Source organism: Astatotilapia calliptera, chromosome 20 (genome assembly GCF_900246225.1).
Source record: "Astatotilapia calliptera chromosome 20, fAstCal1.2, whole genome shotgun sequence".
Lineage (NCBI taxonomy): Eukaryota > Metazoa > Chordata > Actinopteri > Cichliformes > Cichlidae > Astatotilapia > Astatotilapia calliptera.
This window is the reverse complement of record NC_039321.1, coordinates 16,545,807-16,569,022: the sequence shown is the minus strand read 5'-3', so window position 1 is coordinate 16,569,022 and position 23,216 is coordinate 16,545,807. Positions and strand designations below refer to the sequence as shown.

General features: G+C 43.9%; 1 protein-coding gene across 2 annotated transcripts; it reads right to left on the bottom strand.

The window, feature by feature from the left end:
• Nucleotides 1–939: 939 nt before the first annotated feature.
• On the bottom strand, nt 940–22,102 carry LOC113013785 (phosphatidylinositol 4,5-bisphosphate 3-kinase catalytic subunit gamma isoform). Of its 2 annotated transcripts, XM_026154937.1 has the most exons (13): nt 21,790–22,102; nt 19,342–20,525; nt 17,960–18,174; nt 17,568–17,854; nt 16,882–16,947; nt 14,744–14,969; nt 13,482–13,576; nt 12,741–12,884; nt 12,240–12,330; nt 9,959–10,089; nt 9,742–9,853; nt 9,393–9,550; nt 940–3,297 (listed from the first exon to the last, which is right to left on the bottom strand). In XM_026154937.1, the coding sequence occupies exons 1-13, from the start codon at nt 22,003–22,005 to the stop codon at nt 3,040–3,042; spliced, it is 3,183 nt and encodes a 1,060-aa protein (XP_026010722.1). In that variant the 5' UTR covers nt 22,006–22,102; the 3' UTR covers nt 940–3,039. The 2 variants fall into 2 exon arrangements, with proteins under 2 accessions (XP_026010722.1, XP_026010721.1); XM_026154936.1 differs by having other exon boundaries at nt 17,568–18,174.
• Between the last annotated feature and the right edge of the window lie 1,114 nt (nt 22,103–23,216).

The window sequence follows — 23,216 nt, the reverse complement described above, 5'->3', positions numbered from 1 at the left end:
GACACCGGCCCTCGTGGACTGAGATTGCCCACCCCTGTACACTGGATGGTCTCAGTCATGATGCTATTTTAGTGCTATTACAGATATATTATCAAGTGCATCATTGGATGCTACAGAGTTAGAACCATGTGTAGGTCACATCGAAGTGTGCATGTGGAGGGAGAACTGAAGAACAGCTTCATCAGAATCAAAATCAGAAATGGTTTTATTGCCAAATGTTAAGCAGATTTACAACATTAGGAAATTGCTGCGGTACTTTGCGTGAGACATACTATAAGACAAACACTTAAATAAAAATTAAAAGTACTAAACAGATTGAATGCAAGTGATGATCAGTGCAAAGAAAATTGAACAGGTGCAGAGAACACAATACATGTCATGGTCCTGGGCCGTGTTGGCCCAGTATTCTTAGTTCTCTTGTATTTTTGTATTCAGTTCCCTGTTTAGGTTCTGTTTCCTGAGTTGCCCTGTTATGTGGTTCCCTGTGTGCTTTCCCTTTGTGACTCTCACCCCCTGTGTGCCCCTCTATGTATTCATGAGCCCTTGTCCCCTTTCGTGTTTTATTCCATGTTTCCCCCAGCCTGTTATGTCTGTGTTCTCCCCGTACTCTCTCCTCCTGTCTGAACCTCTGTGTACTTCCTGTTTTACTTTGACAGTCTCTCGTCAGTATGCGTCATGTTGTGTTCACTCCTGCCCTGTCTCGTTATGATTATCTGTGTCAGCTGTGTTCCCCGTGTGCTCCCACTTCCCTCGTTAACCCTCTGTGTATTTATGTCTGCGTCTCCCTCAGTTCTGTGTCGTAGTCTCCCTCATGCTGTGTGTGATTCTCCCCGTGGTTCCTGGTATACTTTATGTTTAGCTTTCCCAGTTTAGTTCAGTGTTGTTTTTGTGTTTCACCTTTTGCCAGCATTAAAGCTGTGTTTTTGAGTTTACGTTTTGTCTCCGTGAGTTTGCGTTTGGGTCCTTCTCCTGCCTGCCACACAGCCGAACCATGACAATACAGGAGTAATGCAGGCGTATGAAAGTTTGTCAGAAAAAACTGACAAAGGAAAACTGAAATAACCTCAGTGTACTGAACAGTCAGCAGGGTACAAAATGTCTGATGTGAAGTGTGTATTAAATAATAAAAATTTCCGAGCCATGAGAGGAATAAGGCACGCATTTGCAGCAGTCTGTGACTGAAGTCAGTTACAAAGCAGATACAAACAGACGTTCTCCACACTTTCTGTACAAAACTCCAACTCCTTCTCCACTGCCACTCCTCTCGTAGTCCGTAATCAGGTTCCAGATGAAATTTACACACAAAAAGCTCCGGTTAACAGGATAGACACAACACTCACAGATACACAGGTTCAGATTTGCAGGTTTGACTGATGCTGGTCGCTCAACGATCCAGCAAAGACTAGTGCAGATCAGCGACCGGTGTGGAGATGAGAGCAGGTGTGTGGGCCAGCAGCGGGAGCCTGTAATGAGCATCGCTGCGGCGAAAGAGAGAGAGCGAGAGGGGGAGAGGAAGGAGGGAGAGAGCGAAAAACAAAAACAGCTATGTTGCCTAATAGAGAGTCGACCAGCGAGGCACAGGGACCATGACAAGGCCCAAATAATGATCCGAGCTCTTACATCCAAAATGAGGTAGTGAAAGCATGTGGCAGAAGAGTTTTGAAAACAGTTGTCAAGGAGACTGAGGATGCTACTTATTGTGCAGCCATCTGGAGGAGTCCAGAAGTGAATCGAGCAGTAAAGAGCAGCCATGCAAGTGAGCCGTGGTATGTATAGTTTTCTTCGCTGGCAGGTGACCAGCTTAAGTTTAGAAGCGAGTCTTGTGAGGAAGAAATCAAAGACATTACTTCAGCCAACAATCACAGGAAATTCAACACTACACTATAATAATCTGGAAAGGCGTGGAAGCATTAGCCGATCTTAAATACTGCAAGACTGGTGAAGTGAATTGAAAGCACGAGGGTGAAGCCCAGCCCACTACTCCATGTGAGATGAAAAGAGAAAGAGAAAGAAACGAGTAAAAAAGATTTCAGGCCATCAGGGTCCATCAGGGCATATAGTTAATATCAAGGACTATCTTTGCAGCTATTACATTTATTTATGTCTTATCAGCTAAAAAAGTTTAAAAAAAACTTTACTAAAGGATCCACAGAATAGAGAACAAATCCAGTATAGATATAGGTAGAATATAGTTACATGCAAAGGCAGAATGCATAAATTATGATAAAAGGAACAAATACAAATACATGTTGCTGAGCTTTGGAACAATTACTGTCTTGCAGTCTTTCACACAGTGTTGTGAATCGTGGTCTGAAACCCGCCATAGAAATTGTCCTCCCTCAGATCAAATCCAGCAGAGAGAAGTACACCTTTTAAACTCCTTAATTATAGGTACACCTTTTAAATGACTCGATAATGCAAATATCTAATCAGCCAATCATATTGCAGCAGTGCATTTAGACATGTAGATGTCTAAATGCTCTTGAAAAAAACAAGAGTAAACAAGTAATCCGTGACTTGTTATGACATTAAAACAAGATTATTTTTTAACTGCATTATCATTACAGTAAAGGGTCATATATAAATCCACATAACAAAAAAAAATCTGCCGACATATTGGGTTTTTAAATCACAAAATAATGGTATTGGTACTGGTTTTAAAAATCAGTTTGTCTCTAGTCTTAATAAACATGTGTACCAAACTGACATAGACTAAAACTAAACTGTATTTTTATTTTATTGGTGGTCATATTTCTAAGTACACCATATCCTTTCAGTTTTTCTTTCTTTTTTAGAGTCTAGTTTTTATTTGAGTATTATATGAGAATTATAACCCTTCTACAGATTTTACAATAAACAGCAGATTCTAAGTATTTACACTGTAATTATGACAGATATCCATTGTTTATACACAAGTTTCCCACCCCCTTACTTCCTGTAAAAACAGCCCAAGGCTCAGTGATATTACATAAATATAAAAAATACACCTGTAAAACTAAAACGTTCACTTATTTTTAAGGCAGAGCAAAATGCATTAGTCTACTTGATGCCTCCCATCATGTGGATCCAGAAGTTGGCCTGCACAGTCCAGCCCAGCTTCTCACACTCAGAGATTTGTTGGAGAAAGTGCTCCCTGGCATCTGCCTCATTCTGCTCCTCCTGGAGTGCCACCCGCAAGTAGCGCATATCCTCTGCAGCGCTCAGCTCTGGGATGCCCGTGAGCAGCATGAGGGAGAAAAGAGTCACCAACAGACGAGAGTGGGAGCGCAGGGAGAGGTATGCTTCTGTGCAGGTGTCCTAATGTGGGTGTTGGAGGCAAGAAAAGATAGAATAACAAAGAAAAGCAAAGATAAAACAATAAGGACAGCTGAAGTTTAGATTTTTTCTATAATTCTAAAAGTGGTATCCAAAATAAGAATCAGGCTTCTTTTAATTAGTGTGTGTGTGTACTTCTGGAATAAACTCAATTGGCATAAATCAAAAGTCTTAATAATGGCAGGTCAGCAAGGAGAAAAGCCTCTGCTTTTAAATCAGAACACTGCAGCCTGCCTGCAGTTTCATAAAGACTGCATGGACAAGCCAGAAGTCAGAATTATATTTTTGGACTGAGATGAGATCAAAACAGAGCTTCTTGGGTTCAATGAAAAGCATTTTGTTAAGAGAGAAGAACACACATATTTTGTTGGAGTTGGGCCACGACTGCATGCTTTCATCATTGAACAAAATTGAATGAAGTTTGAATTATACTAGGAAATTAGAATTTCTTGGTCTTGTCTTGGTATTAGGACACCTCCGGTTCTGGTTGCCGCCCAGCTCACTATGCACCTGACCCCTACGGCGCCTCCTGCGGTTGGTGGGCCTGCAGGAAGATGGGCCCATGGCCCTCTTTCGGAGTGAGCCCGGCCGGGCCCCATGGACTAAGGCCCGACCAGGCACTCCCCCTCGGGCAGCCTCCCTGGGCATGGCTCCAGGCCGGTCCCGGTAACCCTATCCCGGTGGGGGTGAATTGTTCCCTTGATGGTCTTCTCATAGAGGTCTTCTGAATCGCTCTTTGTCTGGTCCCTCACCCAGGACCAATTTGCCTAAATGCCCCCAGACAACATAGCCCTTGGGATCCCTGGGATACACAAACTCCTCCACCACGGTAAGGTAGCAATTCGGGGAGGGGGGCCCGCATGGCCGGCAATAAGACGGACTCGTTCCTAGGTGGTGATGGGCTCCGCCAGGGCTGCTCTTTGTCACAGATTCTGTTTGTAATTTTTATGCATAGGATTTCTAGGTGGTCACCTCACCTTTCACCTAGGTGGTGTCAGAATCTCATCTCTGCTTTTTGCGGATGATGTGGTTCTGTGGGATTCATCAGGTGATGGCCTCCAGCTCGCTTTGGAATGGTTCATAAACTAAGTGTGAAGATGTCATGGTCCTGGGCCATGTTGGCCCAGTATTCTTAGTTTTCTTGTATGTTTGGATTTTGTTCCCTATTTAGGCCATGTTTCCTGAGTTGCCCTGTTGTGTTGTTCCCTAAGTGTTTTCCCTTTGTGGCTTTTACCCCCTGTGTGCCCCTCTGTGTATCTGTGAGCCCTCGTCTCTCCTTATGTTTTATTCCATGTTTCCCCAGCCTGTTATGTCTAAGTTCTCCCCGTGCTCTCTCTCTCCCCCCTGTGTGCCCTCTGTGTATTTATGAGCCCTCGTCTCCCTTTGTGGTTGTTCCATGTTTCCCCTGCCCGTTATGTCTGTGTTTTCCCCGTGCTCTCTCTCCTCCTGTTTGAACCTCTGTACTTCCTGTTTGACTCTGCCCGTCTCCGTCAGTGTTATGTTCACCCCGCCCTGTCTCGTTATGGTTATCTGTGTCAGCTGTGTTCCCCGTGTGGTCCCACTTTCCTCGTTAACCCTCTGTGTATTTCTGTCTGCATCTCCCTCTGTTCGGCGTCGCGTTCTCCCTCATGCTGCGTGGATTTCCCTGTGTCTCTCTCCGAGTATTAGTTTATTGTTCCCAGTTTAAGTTTTGTATTTTCCTGTCATCTTGTCAGCAATAAAGCTGCCTTTTGATTTCATCCCTTGAGTCCGTGAGTTTTGCGATTGGGTCCTCATCCTGCCTGCCACGCAGCGAGCCATGACAGAAGAACGCGACCACGACATGGACCCAGCAGCTCACAACCCCTCTGCCGAGCTCCGTGAGGACCTGATTTGCACGGTGGAATACCACTGTCAGGAGTGGGGAGCGCTGCCAAGAGGAGGATACCGGGAGACCGTAGCCATCCGCCTACAGAGGATGGTGTCCGGACTCCCCTGGTTATTCGGCGTGCTACACCCCCACATCCGGGACTTCCTCGTGTCCACCGTAGGCATCCGCCCGGAACTGCCTCTCCGGTGGGAAGAGTCGGAGGACGTTCAGCCCGGTCCGCTGGAGGATTCGCGGCCCGGCTCAGCTCCTCCCCCTTCCCGGAGAAAACGGCGTTCACGCCGCCGACACCCACCGCCACAGCCAGACCCTGAGACTTCTGAGTTGCCAGCTGTGGTGAGTGGAAGGGACAAACAGGAGTTTCCTGACTGTGGGACTGTTTATTCCGGGGCTGTGTTTTTTCACTTAGCTGCCCAGCCAGAAGCGCTAGCTCCGTCTCCTGTATCCTCGCTAGCACAGTCGTTAACTCCACCACAAGCTCCGTTTTCACCCCTACCACCACTTCAGTCTCCTTCGGTTCAGTCTGCCACTCAGCTACCTCCTCAGTTAACCTTAGCTCAGTTTTCCCCAGCGCAGCCTCCCTTAGCACAGTTTCTAGTATCACCTGGTCAGCAGCCATCTGTAGCACAGTTTCCTGTGTCACCTGCTCAGCAGCCGTCTGTAGCACAGTTTCCAGTGTCACCTGCTCAGCAGCCACCTGTAGCCCAGTCATCCACTCAATCACCAGTACCACTTTCCCCCCAACTGTCACTGCTACCTCTAGCTCAGTCTCCTGTGCACTCACCTCTGGTTCATTCTCCCGTGAAGTCATCAACTCCACTCCCACCACCTCCGTTACAACAGACACCAGTTCAGTCCCCTGTGCCAGTGCAGACGCCCTCAGTTCAGTCTCCCGTGCAGTTATCTATTTCACCCGCGTGTCCGGTAGCTCAGCTCCCCGCGTCTCCGGTAGCTCAGCTCCCCGCGTCTCCGGTAGCCCAGTCCCCAATAGCAGTACGGTCCGCTCGTCAGCTTAACATTCAGCCAGGGGACCCAAATCTCTCTGGCTCTGCATCAGCTCCTGCTGGGAGCTCGGATGAGCTCATCCAGGACTCCACGGCTCCCGCGCCGCCATCTACCTCGTCAGCTGGGGGGCCCGAGGAGCCCGTCCGGCTTCCCGTCTCCGCTGGAGGGTCCGAGGGGCCCGTTCAGCCACCCGTCTCCGCTGGAGGGTCCGAGGGGCCCGTTCAGCAACCTTCCTCGTCAGCTGGGGGTTCAGGAGAACCACACCAGCCTCATGCCACGTCTGCTGGGGGGCCCGAGCCGCCCGTCCAGCACCATGCCACATCAGCTGGAGGGCCCGAGGAGCCCATCCAGCCACCTTCTGCTTCTGCTACGCCTGGTCCAGCTTCTGCTTCTGCTACGCCTGGTCCAGCTCCGGCCTCCGCCTCTGCCTCGCCCGGTCCAGCTCCATCCGAGTCTTCATCCACGCCTGGTCCAGCCTCCGCCTCTGCCACGCCTGCTGCAGCTCTGGCCTGTGCTTCACCTGCTGCAGCCTCCTCTTCGTCTGGCCCGGCTCCGGCTTCAGCCTCATCTTCGCCTGGCCCAGCCTCAGAGACTTCATCCTCGTCTGGTCCAGCCTCCGCCTCGCCTGCTGCAGCTCCAGCCTGTGCTTCGCCTGCTGCAGCTCCAGCCTGTGCTTCGCCTGCTGCAGCTCCATCTCCGCCTGGTCCGGCCCCCGCATCGCCTCCGCCTGGTCCGGCCCCCACATCACCCACACCCGGTCCGGCCTCTGCATCGCTTTCAACGTCGCCCGGTCCAGCTTCGGCCTGTGCTTCGCCCAGTCCGGCCTCAGCCTCAGCTCCTGCTTCGCCGTCGTCTGGTCCTGCGCCCACTGGGCCATGGCCAGCACGCCTAACACTGGAGAGCCGCCGCTGCCTTCTGCACGGCCGGCCCCCTGAACTGCTCTGTCGTCTCCTTCGCCGCCGCCGCTGCCTTCCGCGTGGCCGGCCTCCTGAACTGCTCTGTCGTCTCCTTCGCCGCCGCCGCCGCTGCCTTCCGCTGCCTTCCGCGCGGCCGGCTTCCGGACCAGCTCTGTCACCTGTGCCACCCGCCTGGTCGGCCCCCCGACCGTGTGACCCGTGAACTTTTGTGCCGGTGGGCTCTGGGTCGGCCCCCTGAACTTTATTTGAACTATGGTCTTGTGCTCCTGTGTTTTCTGTTGTTCGTTTTTATTTCCTGTTCTGGTCCCTCCGTCCTGGTCCCCCGCCTCCCGCCCTGGGTGGGTTGTTTTCTGTTTTTGTCTTGGTTCTCGGGTTTTGGCTGTCGGGAGCCAGCCCTTGTGGGGGGGGGGGGGGGGGGGGGGGGTACTGTCATGGTCCTGGGCCATGTTGGCCCAGTATTCTTAGTTTTCTTGTATGTTTGGATTTTGTTCCCTATTTAGGCCATGTTTCCTGAGTTGCCCTGTTGTGTTGTTCCCTAAGTGTTTTCCCTTCGTGGCTTTTACCCCCTGTGTGCCCCTCTGTGTATCTGTGAGCCCTCGTCTCTCCTTATGTTTTATTTCATGTTTCCCCTGCCCGTTATGTCTAAGTTCTCCCCGTGCTCTCTCTCCCCCCTGTGTGCCCTCTGTGTATTTATGAGCCCTCGTCTCCCTTTGTGGTTGTTCCATGTTTCCCCTGCCCGTTATGTCTGTGTTTCCCCGTGCTCTCTCTCCTCCTGTCTGAACCTCTGTACTTCCTGTTTGACTCTGCCCGTCTCCCGTCAGTGTTATGTTCACCCCGCCCTGTCTCGTTATGGTTATCTGTGTCAGCTGTGTTCCCCGTGTGGTCCCACTTTCCTCGTTAACCCTCTGTGTATTTCTGTCTGCGTCTCCCTCTGTTCGGCGTCGCGTTCTCCCTCATGCTGCGTGAAGAGTCGGAGGACGTTCAGCCCGGTCCGCTGGAGGATTCGCGGCCCGGCTCAGCTCCTCCCCCTTCCCGGAGAAAACGGCGTTCACGCCGCCGACACCCACCGCCACAGCCAGACCCTGAGACTTCTGAGTTGCCAGCTGTGGTGAGTGGAAGGGACAAACAGGAGTTTCCTGACTGTGGGACTGTTTATTCCGGGGCTGTGTTTTTTCACTTAGCTGCCCAGCCAGAAGCGCTAGCTCCGTCTCCTGTATCCTCGCTAGCACAGTCGTTAACTCCACCACAAGCTCCGAGTATTAGTTTATTGTTCCCAGTTTAAGTTTTGTATTTTCCTGTCATCTTGTCAGCAATAAAGCTGCCTTTTGAGTTCATCCCTTGAGTCCATGAGTTTTGCGATTGGGTCCTCATCCTGCGAGCCATGACAGAAGAGGTGGGAATGAGAATCAGCACCTCCAAATCTGAGGCCATGGTCCTAGCCGGAAAAGAGTGGAGTGCCCACTTCGGGTCGGGGATGAGTTCTTGCTCCAAGTAGAAGAGTGTAAGTATCTTCGGGTGTCGTTCACGAGTGACGGCAGAAGGGAGCGGGCGATCAACAGACAGATATATCACTGCTGCTGCAATGATGCGGATGCTGCACTGGTCTGTTGTGTTGAAGAGATTGCTGAGTGTAAAAGCAAAGCTATCAATTTACCGGTCGATCTACGTCCCTACCCTCACCTATGGCCACGAGCTGTGGGTAGTGACCGAAAGAACGAGATTGCGGATACAAGCGGCAGAAATGGGCTTCCTCCGAAGGGTGGCTGGCCTCTCTCTGAGAGACAGGGTGAGTACTTCAGCCATCCGGGAGGGGCTCAGAGTAGAGCCGCTGCTCCTTCACATCGAAAGGAGCCAGTTGAGGTGGTTTGGGCATCTGACAAGGATGCCTCCTGGGCGCCTCCTGGGTGAGGTGTTCAGGGCATGTCCCACCAGGAGGAGGGCAGACCCAGGACCCTGGGAACGCCTTGGTGATCCCTTGGACAAGCTGGAGAAGGTGGCTGGGGAGAGGGAGGTCTGGGCTTCTCTGCTTGGGCTGTTGCCCCGTGACTCGGCCCCGGAAGCAGAAGATGGATGGATGGATGGATGGAGAATTTCTCTGAACTTTCCCTTCTACGCTTACCTTGGACAGCTGTTTATTGACAAAAGAATTAAGAGAACTAACGTCTTGATCCTGACTGCCACAGCGAATTACTAAGGTAAAAGGTTGAACTCCACCGAGAAGCTAACTATTTATGGGACCTGTTAAAACATTTTCATGCAAAGCTGGACAAATAATAAAGCCCTCTTACCCTAAAACGCTGAAAGTAGAGGCTGTTGCGACCATCGACCCTGCCCATGACATACAGGAAGTCAGGTGTGAGGACGAAAGGTGCTCGCTCCCTTTTCACGCCAAGAAAGTGCTTCCTGTTACCCAGGATGTGTCCGAAGTCAATGTGAAACAAGTTCCCTGAGAGGCAAGATTACTTCAGTTTTTTCTAATTATCAGTTAATTTGTTCATTTATGAATTCATTTTATCAGGCAGCTTGTTTCAGAGGACAAAAAGCATCTGTCATTTCATAAGAGGATAATAACAAATCAGTAAACAACATGTGATAACAGTAGCCAATAAGGTGTTTTCAGTGATTTGTGCTGCTTACCGTCTTCTCTGATCATGATGTTGTCATTGTGTCGATCGCCTATACCCAGTACATATGTGGCCACACAGTAACCAGCACAGGAATTCACAAATCTCTCCACGTTCTTGAAGTGCTGCAGTCAAATAAAATCACAACAGTTTCACATTTTAGTTGTTTTTTTTCCCTATTACTGAGGGAAACAACAGAAAGGACCTGCGATTGCTTTTGATTTACTCACAATTTCCTGTAGTGGACATTTGGACTTGAGCCACTCAAACAGAGCATTATTTTTGAAGGCTCCAGTTGCTCCTCCTTGGCTCCTCTGGACCGCAGCGATCGTTGTTGCATTCCTCACAATCTCAATCATACCTGATGACAAGGACATTTTCATTTTGTGCTTCATCTTTAAACATGTGTTTTAAACTTCAAACACAGAAACCTAATTCCAGGGGGTAAAAAAACCCTCTCACAAAACACTGTTACAAAAACATGACACTGTGCAGGTGCAGTGGTTGCATGTTGATCCTCTGCCATGTGGGTGGGTGCTTTTTTCCCTCCCACAGTCCAATAAGCAGGCATGTTACATAATTTATTATAGTAAACTGGTCATAGGTTAAATTGGTAAATTGATAAAATACTATACAGAAAACCCCATAACAACATGTATAAATAAAAATTTGGGGCGATAGCTGTGGTTGTGAAAAGTCTTATAAAAATGTCCTAGGGCCTGCCTTTTGTAAACACTTTACTGATGAATTTATGGGCTCAGTCACTTATTTTAGGTCAAATATAATAAAAGAACGAGTCCAATTTGAACATTTTGGACATTCTAAGGTTTAGATTGTTCTCTGTTCGGTTTACAGATCAGAGATGGATCCACTCCCCTCTCATTTTAAATGGAGAAAAGGTGGAATCTGTCTCCACCTTCAGGTTTCTGGCACCCACATCTCTGCTGATCTCACCTAGACCAACAGCACCAACACCCTGGTAAAGAAGGCTCAGCGGTGACTGCACTTCCTCCGTGTCCTAAAGAAGAATAACCTGGTTGAGAAGCTGCTGCTCACCTTCTACCGCTCCACAGTGGAGAGCGTGCTCTCCTGCTGCCTGGGTGTTTGTTATGCAGGGGACGCTATTGAGAACAGGAAGGCTGTGCAGAGGGTAATTAACACCGCCCAAAAAATCATTACCTGCCTTCTGCCATCCAGGAGACCATCTCCAGATCCTCCCGTCTTAGGAAAACTAGGGGCATCACAGGTGACCCCTTGCACCCCGCCCACCACTAGTTTAACCCGCTGGCCTCAGGTCAATCAGGTCCCACACCTCCAGACTCACCTACAACTGTCCAATCTGTAATTTTCTCTTTTTTTGTAAATATTTCTCTATATGTCTCCCGTTTGCTATTTATTTCAACCTCCTACTGTCGCCAAAGTGCTTGCTCATAGGGGTTAATATGATTGTTGGGTTTTTCTCTGCATGTATTATTGTAGGGTCTACCTTACAATATAAAGCGCCTTGAGGCACCCATTGTTGTGATTTGGTGCTGTATAAATAAAATTGAATTGAATTTGACTATTTATATACACAGTGACAATAAAGGGGTATTCTGTTCTCTTCTGGTTATTTTTATGACCGTTTTTTTACTGCTTACATTTTTAAACAAATGTCTGTACTTTGTGTTATTGAAATGTTGCATGAAAATTCTGGGTAGTTTTGCTCAGGATAAACAGGTTACCTTGTATTAATGTCGTGAATTGATAGCAAAGTACTGTGTTGGACTGAAACACAGTGGCTGTGGTGGTCAGCTGCTGTGGAGCTTGGGTTAGATCAAGTGTAGTAGACATTCGTTTACAAATGAACTGACGGTGCTTAGATTCAGTCACTGAATTCAGTCTTTATACAGTGTAAAATCTAATTAGTTCTAAATAGTTCTCAGTTGCCTTAAGTAAAGCTTACGTAAGATGTCTAATTTGGGCAACGTATTCATTATGAGTAACCTCAGAGCTGTGATCTGCATGTCCGCTGATCACAGCTTGTCCACTAAGAAAATCTACTGGAGCTGACATTAGAAATCATTGTGGGCTGTCAGTATTTTCCCCACGCTGAGCCACTACAACAGATCAGCCCCCATTTATTTATTTTCTCTTTCACTGCTTGTGTCCTAAATAACAGATTGAGATGATGATGAAGAAGTAGAATTTAGATTTGAATAACATTTTTATCTTCATGTACTAATATTACTTTTGTATTACAATAATATAGCAGATACATTTCAGAGCCTGTACTCTTTCACTTTTACTTGAGTAAAGGCGTTAAATCAGTAATTCAGCTTTTACTGGAGTGTTTTTAACACCAATATCTGTACTTCTACTTAAGTACAGAATGTGTGTACTTTTGCTGACTCTGTAAACAAGCTATTAATTGATTAGTAAATTATATTAAGTATAACTTCAACAACCACTACTAAAAAGAGCCATCCAGTACCAACTGTGGACACTATTAAAGCACACTAATGCTGATACCTATGTTGTGTCCAGTGGAGATGCAGCCATATGGAACAAGATTGAGGTCCAGGGATTTCTCCTTCCAGATGGAGTCCATCAGCACCAGTGCCTAAACAGAAATATGCAAACATTCATGTGTCCTTTCAACCTGATGTAAAACTACGATAGACTTGAGTTTTTTTTTTTAGCAAAAAAGTAAAGTTGTGTATTTTGGGCATACCAAACCTGTTAAGTATATAACCTAGGAGCAACACAAAAAATGAAAAACTGAACTGGTCCAAGAATTGAGCCCTGAGGCACAAATAAAGGAGCAGCGCAGAAAAAGATACGTAGTTATTTATATGAATTTTAAATATAAGGGCTGGTCAGATAAGTATGAAGTACCGTATGATGGAAGTATGAAGTACTGTATATTCACCTTTTCCCAAGCATGTAGGAAATATTCACACACAAAAAAATCAGTATTCATATTTGAGGAAGAGAATTCAAGTAATCAAAGTAACAAAAGATCTGTCTGACCTGAATGACCAGCATGTCCTGTCTGAGGTCATCCCCCTCTTTGAAGATTATTCCAACAGGTGTGGCGGAGGTAGGTGATGGCATGGGAGAGAACTCCAGCCACAGAGGCTTCTTCTTTGAGGCCATTACTTTGCATTTATCGAGCTACATCACAAAGAAGTAAAGCAGACCGTTTTGTTTGTGTGGGATATTTTTCTTCACCACAGCCTTTTTGATTTAATCAACAACAACAACAAAAGATTACATATAGCTACTTTACTGTGGTGTACTTATTGTAATCAGGAAAAACAGAATAAGTAACAAATTTATGTTGAAGAAAAGTTCAAGTAAGTAATTATACTTGAATTATATGAAGCAGACAGAAAATGTGATGCAAAAAACAAAAACAGGCCAAGGAGGAATTCACAGTGGTCTACTATAATAATTGTACTGTAGAAATTGATAACATTTCCTCAACTATGTACAAAACTACAAGCCTGACCAAGTAATTGCACATCTATCTGTCTCCAGTTCTTAACCTGAAACATCATCACAAAGAGGTTGCCCTTTTGATGAAAAGGTCAACCTCTTGCATTGTTTATAAATCCTGCATATAGTAAACTTAGAATATAAGACTAAACCACACACAAAATGCTCAAATGCAATATATAAAAATATACCCAACATTTTTTTATTCACCACACTTTCACATAACCCTAAAGCTCAATGTACAAATAGAGACAGAAAGCCAGCAAAGCTTACCAGGATCCTTCCACATTTAATGCGAGGGTCAAAGGGCAGCAAGAATTCATTTGGCAGGTTACTGTCTCTAAGAAGTCCCTGAAGCCGGAAGGGAGCTACAGCAAGATCAACAGATATAATTTAGTGAAGTGGTTTAACAGTGAAACAACAGCTGCTTTTGGGGATTAGAGTCCTTGGTTTCTGAAAAGTTGCTATAAAAACATCTAATGCATTTCAAGGATGTCTTTCCTAGCCTAGGTAGGGATAGAGCTTCTGTTATTCATCAGCTGATGAACACCAGGTGTGCAGCACTACTTCATCTACATACAGGAACCCAGCCATACTTAGCCATACACAGATGGGATTTCTTCATGTATATTAAAATGGAACTCAACACGAGGCCAGCTGGAAGAAGCTTTTCCAAAGTACATTCAAAGTTACATGCAAAGCTTTGCTAACCTTCTACAGCTGGTAGATAAATAATAATGTAGTAACTTGGAAACAATAACATGCAAGAACATAAAAAAAATAACCATAATTAACAAGAAGCACTCAGAGAGTGCCTCGGCCAAGGTAGCTCACTCTCTGGGCTGTGTTTAGTGTGAAGGGATTTACTTTTAATGAATTTCATTTTATTTGTTTTTTGGGTTTTTTTGTTTTTTTAAATGTACCTACATGACATTGGCAGAGCCAGAGAGGAGTTGTATTGTGTTTACAGACAGAATGATGTGGGTGCACCTAAACGCTACCACAAACATAAATTCCTTAGCAGAGGTAAAAATCGAGGGAAGTTTAATAGGTCATCTTAAAAATGGCCTTTCCAAAACGAAATGCTTTTGTCACGCACCATGCAAGAACATAAGAACAAGGAAAGTATTTCAGCTTGCATTCAGATGCAGAGGCTCAAGGACTTTTACTGAGAAGCCAGTGGAGCTTACATTTAAAACCTGAATTATGAGAGTATTATATAACAGAACATAAAAGAAAGTATAATAGGTCCATTTTAAATTTCTAACATTCTGAAACAAAAACAAGCTGAAGTGCACTTGGCTCTGCAGCAGGAAAATAGGTCCACCCAGTAGGTCCACCTCTGAATGGCTTAAGAGAAACAAAATGAATACTTTGGAGTGGCCTAGTCAAAGTCCTGACCTGAATCTGATAGAGATGCTGCACCATGATAAAACATTCAGTAAAAAACAGTGAAATAAAATTAAATTATATACTTTTAGCTTTTTAAAAATAAAATTTTGATATATTAATTAAGAAAAAATGATGCTCCCTACTTGTAGAATCAAGGTTGGTCTTGTCAGGGTACAGGTTTTTAATGATGACAGCGACCTCCTGCAGGGCCTCCACCGCCTGGACCTGCTGGGTGAAGCTGTCGAGCATGGCCTGACCACAGCCCAGCAGGTAGGCCTCCAGAATCACAGCCATGCGCTGTCGGTAATACGGGCACCCTGCTACCTCACTGCGAACGTACCAGAAGAAGAAGTGTCCGATTCTTTTGCTCTGCAGTGAAAGATGTGAGTGAGTCAGACAGCGTGAAACAGATCTGGTCGCAGTCGACATCTTACTGGTGTAAAAACATTCATTAATGTTCCAGCAGACTGAAACCTTTATTAAACTCACCTGAAAAAAGAAAAACTTTTAAATGAAAGGTATTATTTTTATTCACACAAAAACCTGATCTTTTGATGACTATTGTGAATGAAAATACAAAAATAGATAAATAAAAAGAAAGAAAGAAAATCAGATCTATGATTAAGCTTGTCACAAACTTTTTATAAGCTGTGAGCCAATCATAATTGGGAGCTACTTTAGTGCTTTTGTATAGTACAAGTATAAAATCGGATTTGAGCACAAAACATCAGGATTCTTGTGCAGATTCTAGAGAGTCAAACACTGTTTGTTATTGTGGACCGGCACACAAACATAGAACCTAACGGGGCTATATATTATCTAAGTGGTACCATAATGCTTCAATTCTCAACAGGCTCAATTCTGCAGTTTGAATAAAGTTCCCCCAAGGAAACATTTCCTTGATTTTCACTGATACGCAGAGACAACCAAAAAGGTGAGATGATGGTGTTGGACAGCAGTGTGGAATTTCCAGAGTTAAAGTCTGCAAAGTCATTTTTGGAGATGCTGACTAAGAAAAAACTTCAGAGCACTGTTTCTGAAACATTGAAATTAACACAAATACATCCCCGTGACATCAGCATAGAATAAGAGGTCATCTGACAGGATCCAACACCATTGATTGATCTGGCCCAGAGAGGTCGATGACGCGAGTTTCTCTTTAAAAAAGGTGCGCCCGACACCTCTCTCTCTCCTTAAATGACTGTAGCACAATTTCTTCCTGTTGCCTGTTGCTCTTCTATAATGACCATTATTTTTGCTGTGAATACCGCCTCGTACTCTGGAGTGCATTCCCACAGAGCTTGAATTGATTTTTCTGGCATCACTTAGCATTGAAAAAATGACATGCTGATGTGTACAGAATAGAGCTGATTCCATTCTGATTCACAAGGTCCTGACTCAATTCAACTTTGACTCAGTCAGAAATATTTAAATTATGATCATTTATCTTGGATATTTACTGTTCAAAGAACCCTTTAAACTTTGTAAATTAAATATATTAATTTCCAAATTAACAACAGATCCTAAAGCAGTTACAATATTGCAACTTTTATTCAACTTTCACAGTATTTCACCTCCATTTTGCACGCCTTGCATATGGCTTTGCTTTTGTCCACTCTTCGCTGTCTTCACAGTTCTTGAATCCAAATACAGCTGCCGAACATCTGTCTTAAGGCTTGTGGCACCAGGTCACTTAACTCTTGCATGGCTTTCTCTTGTCAACCTCTTGCAAGTCTCATACACAGCAAAATACATTTCTATTTGAAAAATATAATTTAAGGATTTAAGGAATCAATATCAGATTATTTAAAATTCATTTGAATTGGGAAGTTGATTTTGATCCCTAGTACAAAAATATCTAGTAAGAAGGTGTGTGTGTGTGTGTGTGTGTGTGTGTGTGTGTGTGTGTGTGTGTGTGTGTGTGTGTGTGTGTGTGTGTGTGTGTAAGAGAGTACATTTTTTAGCCTTAGCTCATTCTTGGTATTTTTTCTATAGTCTTTGTTACTGTTACTATGACAACATGTGGCTGTAACTTGGAACCAGGGATGTGATGCTGCGATTGCTACAGTGCCGTCTATGAATTGTATTTGTTAGCCCACCCACCCATTCTCACCACCAGCCACCACTGCAAGTGATTATTTAGTTTCTTTAAGTAGGTTTTGTTTTGTCTCTCTTCATTAGAAAAAGACAAAAAATAATAATTTTGTCTGGCAAAAATATTCTGCTGACAACCTTGTACATGCCAGTACTCTGCAGTCACAGTGGATGCTTCATGACTTACCCGCAGAGCTCTTTGGATGAGGTACCGAGCGAGGAAACTGTCATGGTAAGGTTCCACTTTTAGGATCTGTAAGAGTTAAAGGTGAAGGAAAAGGTCATTGTCACACTTTAATAGTCATTTTAAGTGATTTTACAAATATCCTTAAATAGTGGGATGGGGGGGATGGTTAAAATGCTTAAATGTGTTCACATTCTACTGGATATATTTACATGACTTAAACAAAAGGTGAATGTTAGGCCTTATGAAAAAGAACAGAACAGAAATGTGGAAAGCATCTTGGAGTAAGGATCAAAGGGAAAATAAAACATGAAGCAAAATGAAAGCTGTCAGAGAAGAGATAAGTGGGTGATGTCTAATGTAACCAGTAAAATCTGATAAATGTCATTGCATTGGTGATGCATTCCACACAGACTCTAAGAGAACATTTTGAAACAAGTCTGTGGCTTCAGGGAAAACATTTGCCAGTTTAGATTAGCAGTAATCATGATTTTTTTTATGTATTGTAATTGTAATAAAAAAAGCAACACATACAGTCCTGATGTTCAATAGAATGGGGAGTGGAATAAAGACAGATTCACTTTGCAAACTAAACAGGTAGTTAATAGTAGTTTAATTATTTCAGATGACGTTTTGCGCGTCACGCAATATGAATGAATCTGTTTATCAATTTTCATATAAACACATACCTGCACAAGCTGAAGCAAATACTTCAACACATCATCATTCGACAGACTCTCCAGTCTCTTCACTGCCAGTCTCCTGATAAACTCGTCTGCAAAATCCATGCTTAGTAGCTCCAATGCCACTGTTACATCCAGTTCCCCAGGTTGCCAGTATCCCAGTAGCCAGTGGACATCTTCAACCGAATTGCGGTTCATCCAGTCAACATTACGCAAGTACTGGGGTAGACTGGAGGCATAACGGACACTTTCCTCCCGAAACCTTCTGAGGCATGGCTTTTTGGTGTTGATGGCTGTAGTTGGGGATTTGAGAGTTACACTGTCAGCCAGTGAGTTTGCTGGCAAAGAATATCTTTTGATAGGCAAGGGTGGGGGGACATGAGATTCGTGATTCTCACGTTCTCTGGAGTTGGAACATTCAGAGTTGGTAACAGTATTTGGGACAACCACAGGAAAGCTGTAGCGGTCTAAAAGGAAGCTGATAGCCATGGAGTCAGCTATGTCTGGGTTAGTAGCAGTTGACAGCTTGTCTGCTTGGTAGGTGATGGCCTCATCATCCAGGCCAGGGTGTGACCACATGTGCAGTGTGTAGGGCCCCTGGCTCAGAACAGACCTGCAGGGATAGGTGGTGTCCCGTGTTGAAACACCGTGTAAATAATAGTCAGTTTTACAGTACTGCAAGAAATGTCTCGACGTTCTCTCAAATGAAGAATATAAGAGCACAAACTGAGATGTCAGATGGAGTAATAATAAATACACATATGTAATAAATAAAACATAAATTAATAAATGAATAATAAATAGAGACCTCAAAACCAATGTTGACACTAAGGTTGGCAACACATGCATACACACAAGTATATGCATCTGTTACCCAAATGTTATCAACATTTTGTAGTTGTAAATAAAACCACGCACATGGACACACATGGATTTGTAGCAGTTGCAAAAGACTGGGTCCCTACTTCATGAACTGATTAGACTTGTAACTCTTATCCAGATACTGTGAAAGGATGAAATTCGGCTAACTCAGAAATTTCACACCTGTTAAAATTCCATACTAACATCCTATTCAGCGCATTCAAATATTAAAGTTTCTTGTGTGCCTGAAATGTATCACGGCAAAACCTGTAATAGACACGCCGGTGCACCATGTCATTTGATGCTCTGCCTCTCAAAAGCAGGAAATGTACACGAATGCAGAAGTTGCAGTAAGCTTCAGTTACAGCAGAGGGTTTTATTTTATTTTAAGCCAACAAAAAATTCATTAATAAAAGCATTTACACAGACATTACTAACACATTTACACGTAATACATATAAGCCACATAGCTTAATCGGTTAATCATAGGTCACTAGCGACTTTATGGCTTTAAATATATTATCTCCCCCTGCTGGTACTGAAAATGGACACGGTCGACCGGCGTGCCTATTACATGCTTTGCCGTGATATCGTGGTGTAGTACACCAAATGGAAAATAAGCATGTGCAAGAACTATGGGCACTGAAATGGCATAAACATCCAACAATGCAACTTTTGTGTGTATTATCTTTGTAAAATGTTTGTCATTGTTATTCAGATTTGTGGTGTTACCATGGTATCATATTTTGGATATTATTGGTATACTTAATTAATAACTGGCTAACACTACAAACTAAGCATGACTTGACAGGAGAGCAGAGATTTTTAAATGACAGTTTTATAGCTAACTGCTTATGTATCTTTTTCCCTTATACTGTTAATAAAGATATTTTGGTTAAATAAAAACAAAAATCCGCACCTGTGATCTATGAGGAGTAGGTTGACAAAGTAGAGCACTTTTCCTCTCCCTTTCAGCAAGTCTATTGTTTTGTTGCTTGAAGGCGATGGCACTTTTGTTGCAGCAGACATGTCACTAGGACTTTCGTTAATAGTGAGACCCAGCTTAGCTCCACGTGGCAGATCCCTAAGAAGAACATCAAAGTCCAGCCACTCATTCCACAGCACTTCATCTGAAAGGGGCTTGGGAATGGAGGATACTGAAGAGAGGACCTTGTTACCATGGAGTATGGATGCTTCAACATAAACAGACTGAGGGCATTTGCTTGGAAGTTGTGGGATATCAAATCCAAGCAATTTGACTCTGAAATTTCTGTTGCAGTCCCACAAGGATATCATGAAGATGTCATCCAAATCCTTCCCTTTAAGGCTGAGATCATTGTGGGAACTGAACTGGCCGCTAAAACCATCAACAAGTGGCCAGTCCACAAATTTGACAGCCTCCGAAGGAAGCTGCGACACAGGGACAACAAAGAGGTGAAGCTCTTGGTTGGTTTTCAGGCACTGTCGCACCCAGAGGAAATCGTTCAGGGCGTAGTCTCCAGATAAAAACTCCTCCCTGCCTGCAACTTTCAACACGAGATTGTCAGGCCCATCGTATTTAATCCCTCGGTCATTCATCACCCTTTCAAAAACTTTAAGAAGTAGTTGTGGTGTTGTGCTGAGGTCAGCCTTTATGCTGAAGCTGATCCTGCTCATGTAGTGGAAAGTGACAGGAAAGTCTCTGTTCTGCCATTCTTGTAGTTCTTCTGGTAAGGCGGTATGCGTTATCCAAGGCTCTGTGGCATACAACTTGTCATCCCGTTTCTTCAGCTCTTGTTTCCTAGCAGATGCCAGTTTCCGACGGGTGAAGGTGAGCTCACCAAGTCTATCAGATGCTTCTTTCTCCAGGTCATGTCCGATCAGATAAGTCAGGCACTGCTGTTGTTTCTCGTTCTCCTCTGGATCAACTGCCACAGGCGGTTTTACTATTATGTGTGCTGATAGGCAATGAGGGTCATTACGTGACCATGGAATGTCTAATGTCCTGATAACCTGACAGTCATCGTAGGCTTCATACCAGTCGCCACCCCTGGCATAGAGCAGGCTGTATTTCTCGGGGTCCAATATTGCAAAAGGGTCTGGGTGGCAGTTTTGCTCCTGTGCCTGGAGGCATAGAGTCATATACATGAAAAAATAAATACATACAATTTTTGATTACTGTAGTCTGAATATAGTGTTGCGCAAATGTCTTGATCATTTCATTATATTTTGCTCCAAAGAACAAGAAGATGAGATAACACTTTATTGATCCCACGGCGGGGAAATTTGTGCGTTACCTCAAGCTGGGAGCTGAGTAACAAGCTGCCTACTGTGGCGGCATCTTGGAAAAAAAAATGCTTCCTTATAATTGTTTTTTCGCCAGGGTTTCTGAAATTCTTGTAAAACCTTTCTTCGTTTTTAACAGTACTGTAAATGCTTAAGCATGAGGCACACTGACAGCTATACTGTAAATAGCTGATAGTGGGACTATGCAATACCATGTCATATGAGCATGCAATCTTAGTTTAGCATATTAGCTAACATTTGCCTTTTAGCTAAAAATACATAATATTTTAGAAGCCAGCTAAATCAGTTGATAGTTCCCATGTACGGTTTGACGATAAAGCAACGTAGAAACTTCTTTTAGCTGCTTCCTTTTTCACAGAGGGTGACTATGAGCTACAGATATTTCATTTGGCAGATTTTTATATTTAATGTATTTCCTGATTCAACCACAAAGGTAAATGGACTGTTTCTTATATAGCACTTGTCTACCTGCGTGCTTTAGACAACTTGCCTGATTCACTTATAAACTTTTTTAAATGTTTTTTTCCTCCATAAGAGCTTTCTATCTAACATTCACACAAATTCAGTGGGTGCACCAGAGTGCAACTTGGATCCAGTCTCCTTGCCCGAGGATATTTGGCATGGAGACTGAAGCAGCCGAGAATTCAGCCACCAACTTTAGTTGATGACCCACTCTGCAGCCACCCCAAACAAGGGATGGACTTAGTTATGGGCACATGTGTTATTGACTGTAATGAATTTGCTACATCCTTAATCATACTCTGCTTTATTGTTTATTGTACCCTCAGTGAGACCATAATGTTCTTCGTACTGTACTAGCAAACCAAAAGCTCAATGGGAAAATGTTTACTAAGGTGAACCTCACATTTATTGACTTCTCTAAGTTTGAATTTATTTTGCGAACAGACCAGTCTGCACCGCACCCACCCCAGAGCACCAACTTCCATTATAAAGAAACTAGTTTTTAGGAACTGCGCTATCAATTTCACTTTATAGACCCAGAACTACATCCAACACAGTCTATGAGAATAAAAGGAAAACATCCTTTGCACGAAAGACCACTCAGTGCAGGTTTACATACCTCCATACAGATGCGTAGCCTCAATTGGTAGACACTACACTGTGCAGGGAGGGTGACTGATATCGGCTCGCAGCCCAAGCTGATATCCTGATCCTCATCACCAGGCTTAAACTCACAAATAAACTTCAGGGTGTTCTCAAAGCAGCCTTGGGTAGACAGTCTTCTTACACTGTCTATAGAGTGTGGACGGGTTGGCCGATTCACAGCAGCATCCATTGGGACTTTAAAGAGAGCCAAGCTTTAACAAAACTCTGATTTAAAAAGAAAAACTCATACAAAGGCTGGTGCTGATTAGTTTGGGTCCTCTGGTGGAGCGCACGCAACTCTGCTTATCTGACAATGTAACAGTGTGTGTTCCCTTTTTGTGACTGCTCGGAGACTTCCTCATTCTTTTGTGCTTCAGTTCTCAAACACCAGTGATGTTATTATTAATAGCAGAACATTTACTGACAATGTAACATAGGTAACTTCCTTATTCTTTTTTGTACTCCAGTAACAAATTATAATAGCTATTCTGACATTTTCACAACTAATTATGGACAACATGCTACAGTAAACACTCCTGGACTAATACTGTTTAAGAGGGAAATGTCAACTTCTGCAATTTAATCACAAATTAAACAGGTCAAGCTGGGCAGAATTACTGTTTTTTACAGTAATACACCAAACCTGTTTGGGTTGTTTGGCTTTCTGTTCTGTGTAGAATGTGTTGGTCTACTGGTTAAAATAGCTGAAAGGTGTCCGTCAGTATTTTTAAATGTTGTTTACTTTACTCTACTCTTACTCATATCATTTACTGAACTACACTCCATCAAACCATGCTATTGTTTTGTATGCAGCACAGAGCAAATTCAAAGCCTTTGTAGATACAAATCAGTAAAAAAAAAAAAAAATTGGTAAGAGTTTCCTGAAAAGTGTTCGATAGTTGTTTGGTTATTATTGTTATTGTTGTGGAGGCTAATATTAAAAACTGAGAATAAGAATAGGATGAAGACATAGTACAGTATTTCTTTCAGGATAAATAATCACCGTAACAAAATGAAACTAAAAACAAGTTTCCAATAATTTATAGACACAGTTACCATTCAGCCACAAACATGACTCAAGAAGGGGGAGGGTGTAGAGGCTGGACTGGAACTGGGCCAAAGACTGCCAAGCAGCTGAAGTCATTTTCCCGCCAGGAGGAAGAAAAAGACCGGCTCAACAACTAGTGTGACGCGCATGGGTGTCATATGATTAACTTGAACCTTCAGTTCAGTACTTCCCTTTGGAGGGTTTGAACACTGCTTAATGAATCACTAAAAGTAGTTTCATGGGAGAAAGAACATCTCAGAGAGGGGTTGATTTGGAGCTGAATAATGAACATTTAGTTATCATGTGTTATTGGACACTCCAACAAGAAGGAAAATGACTTTATTTTATTCTCA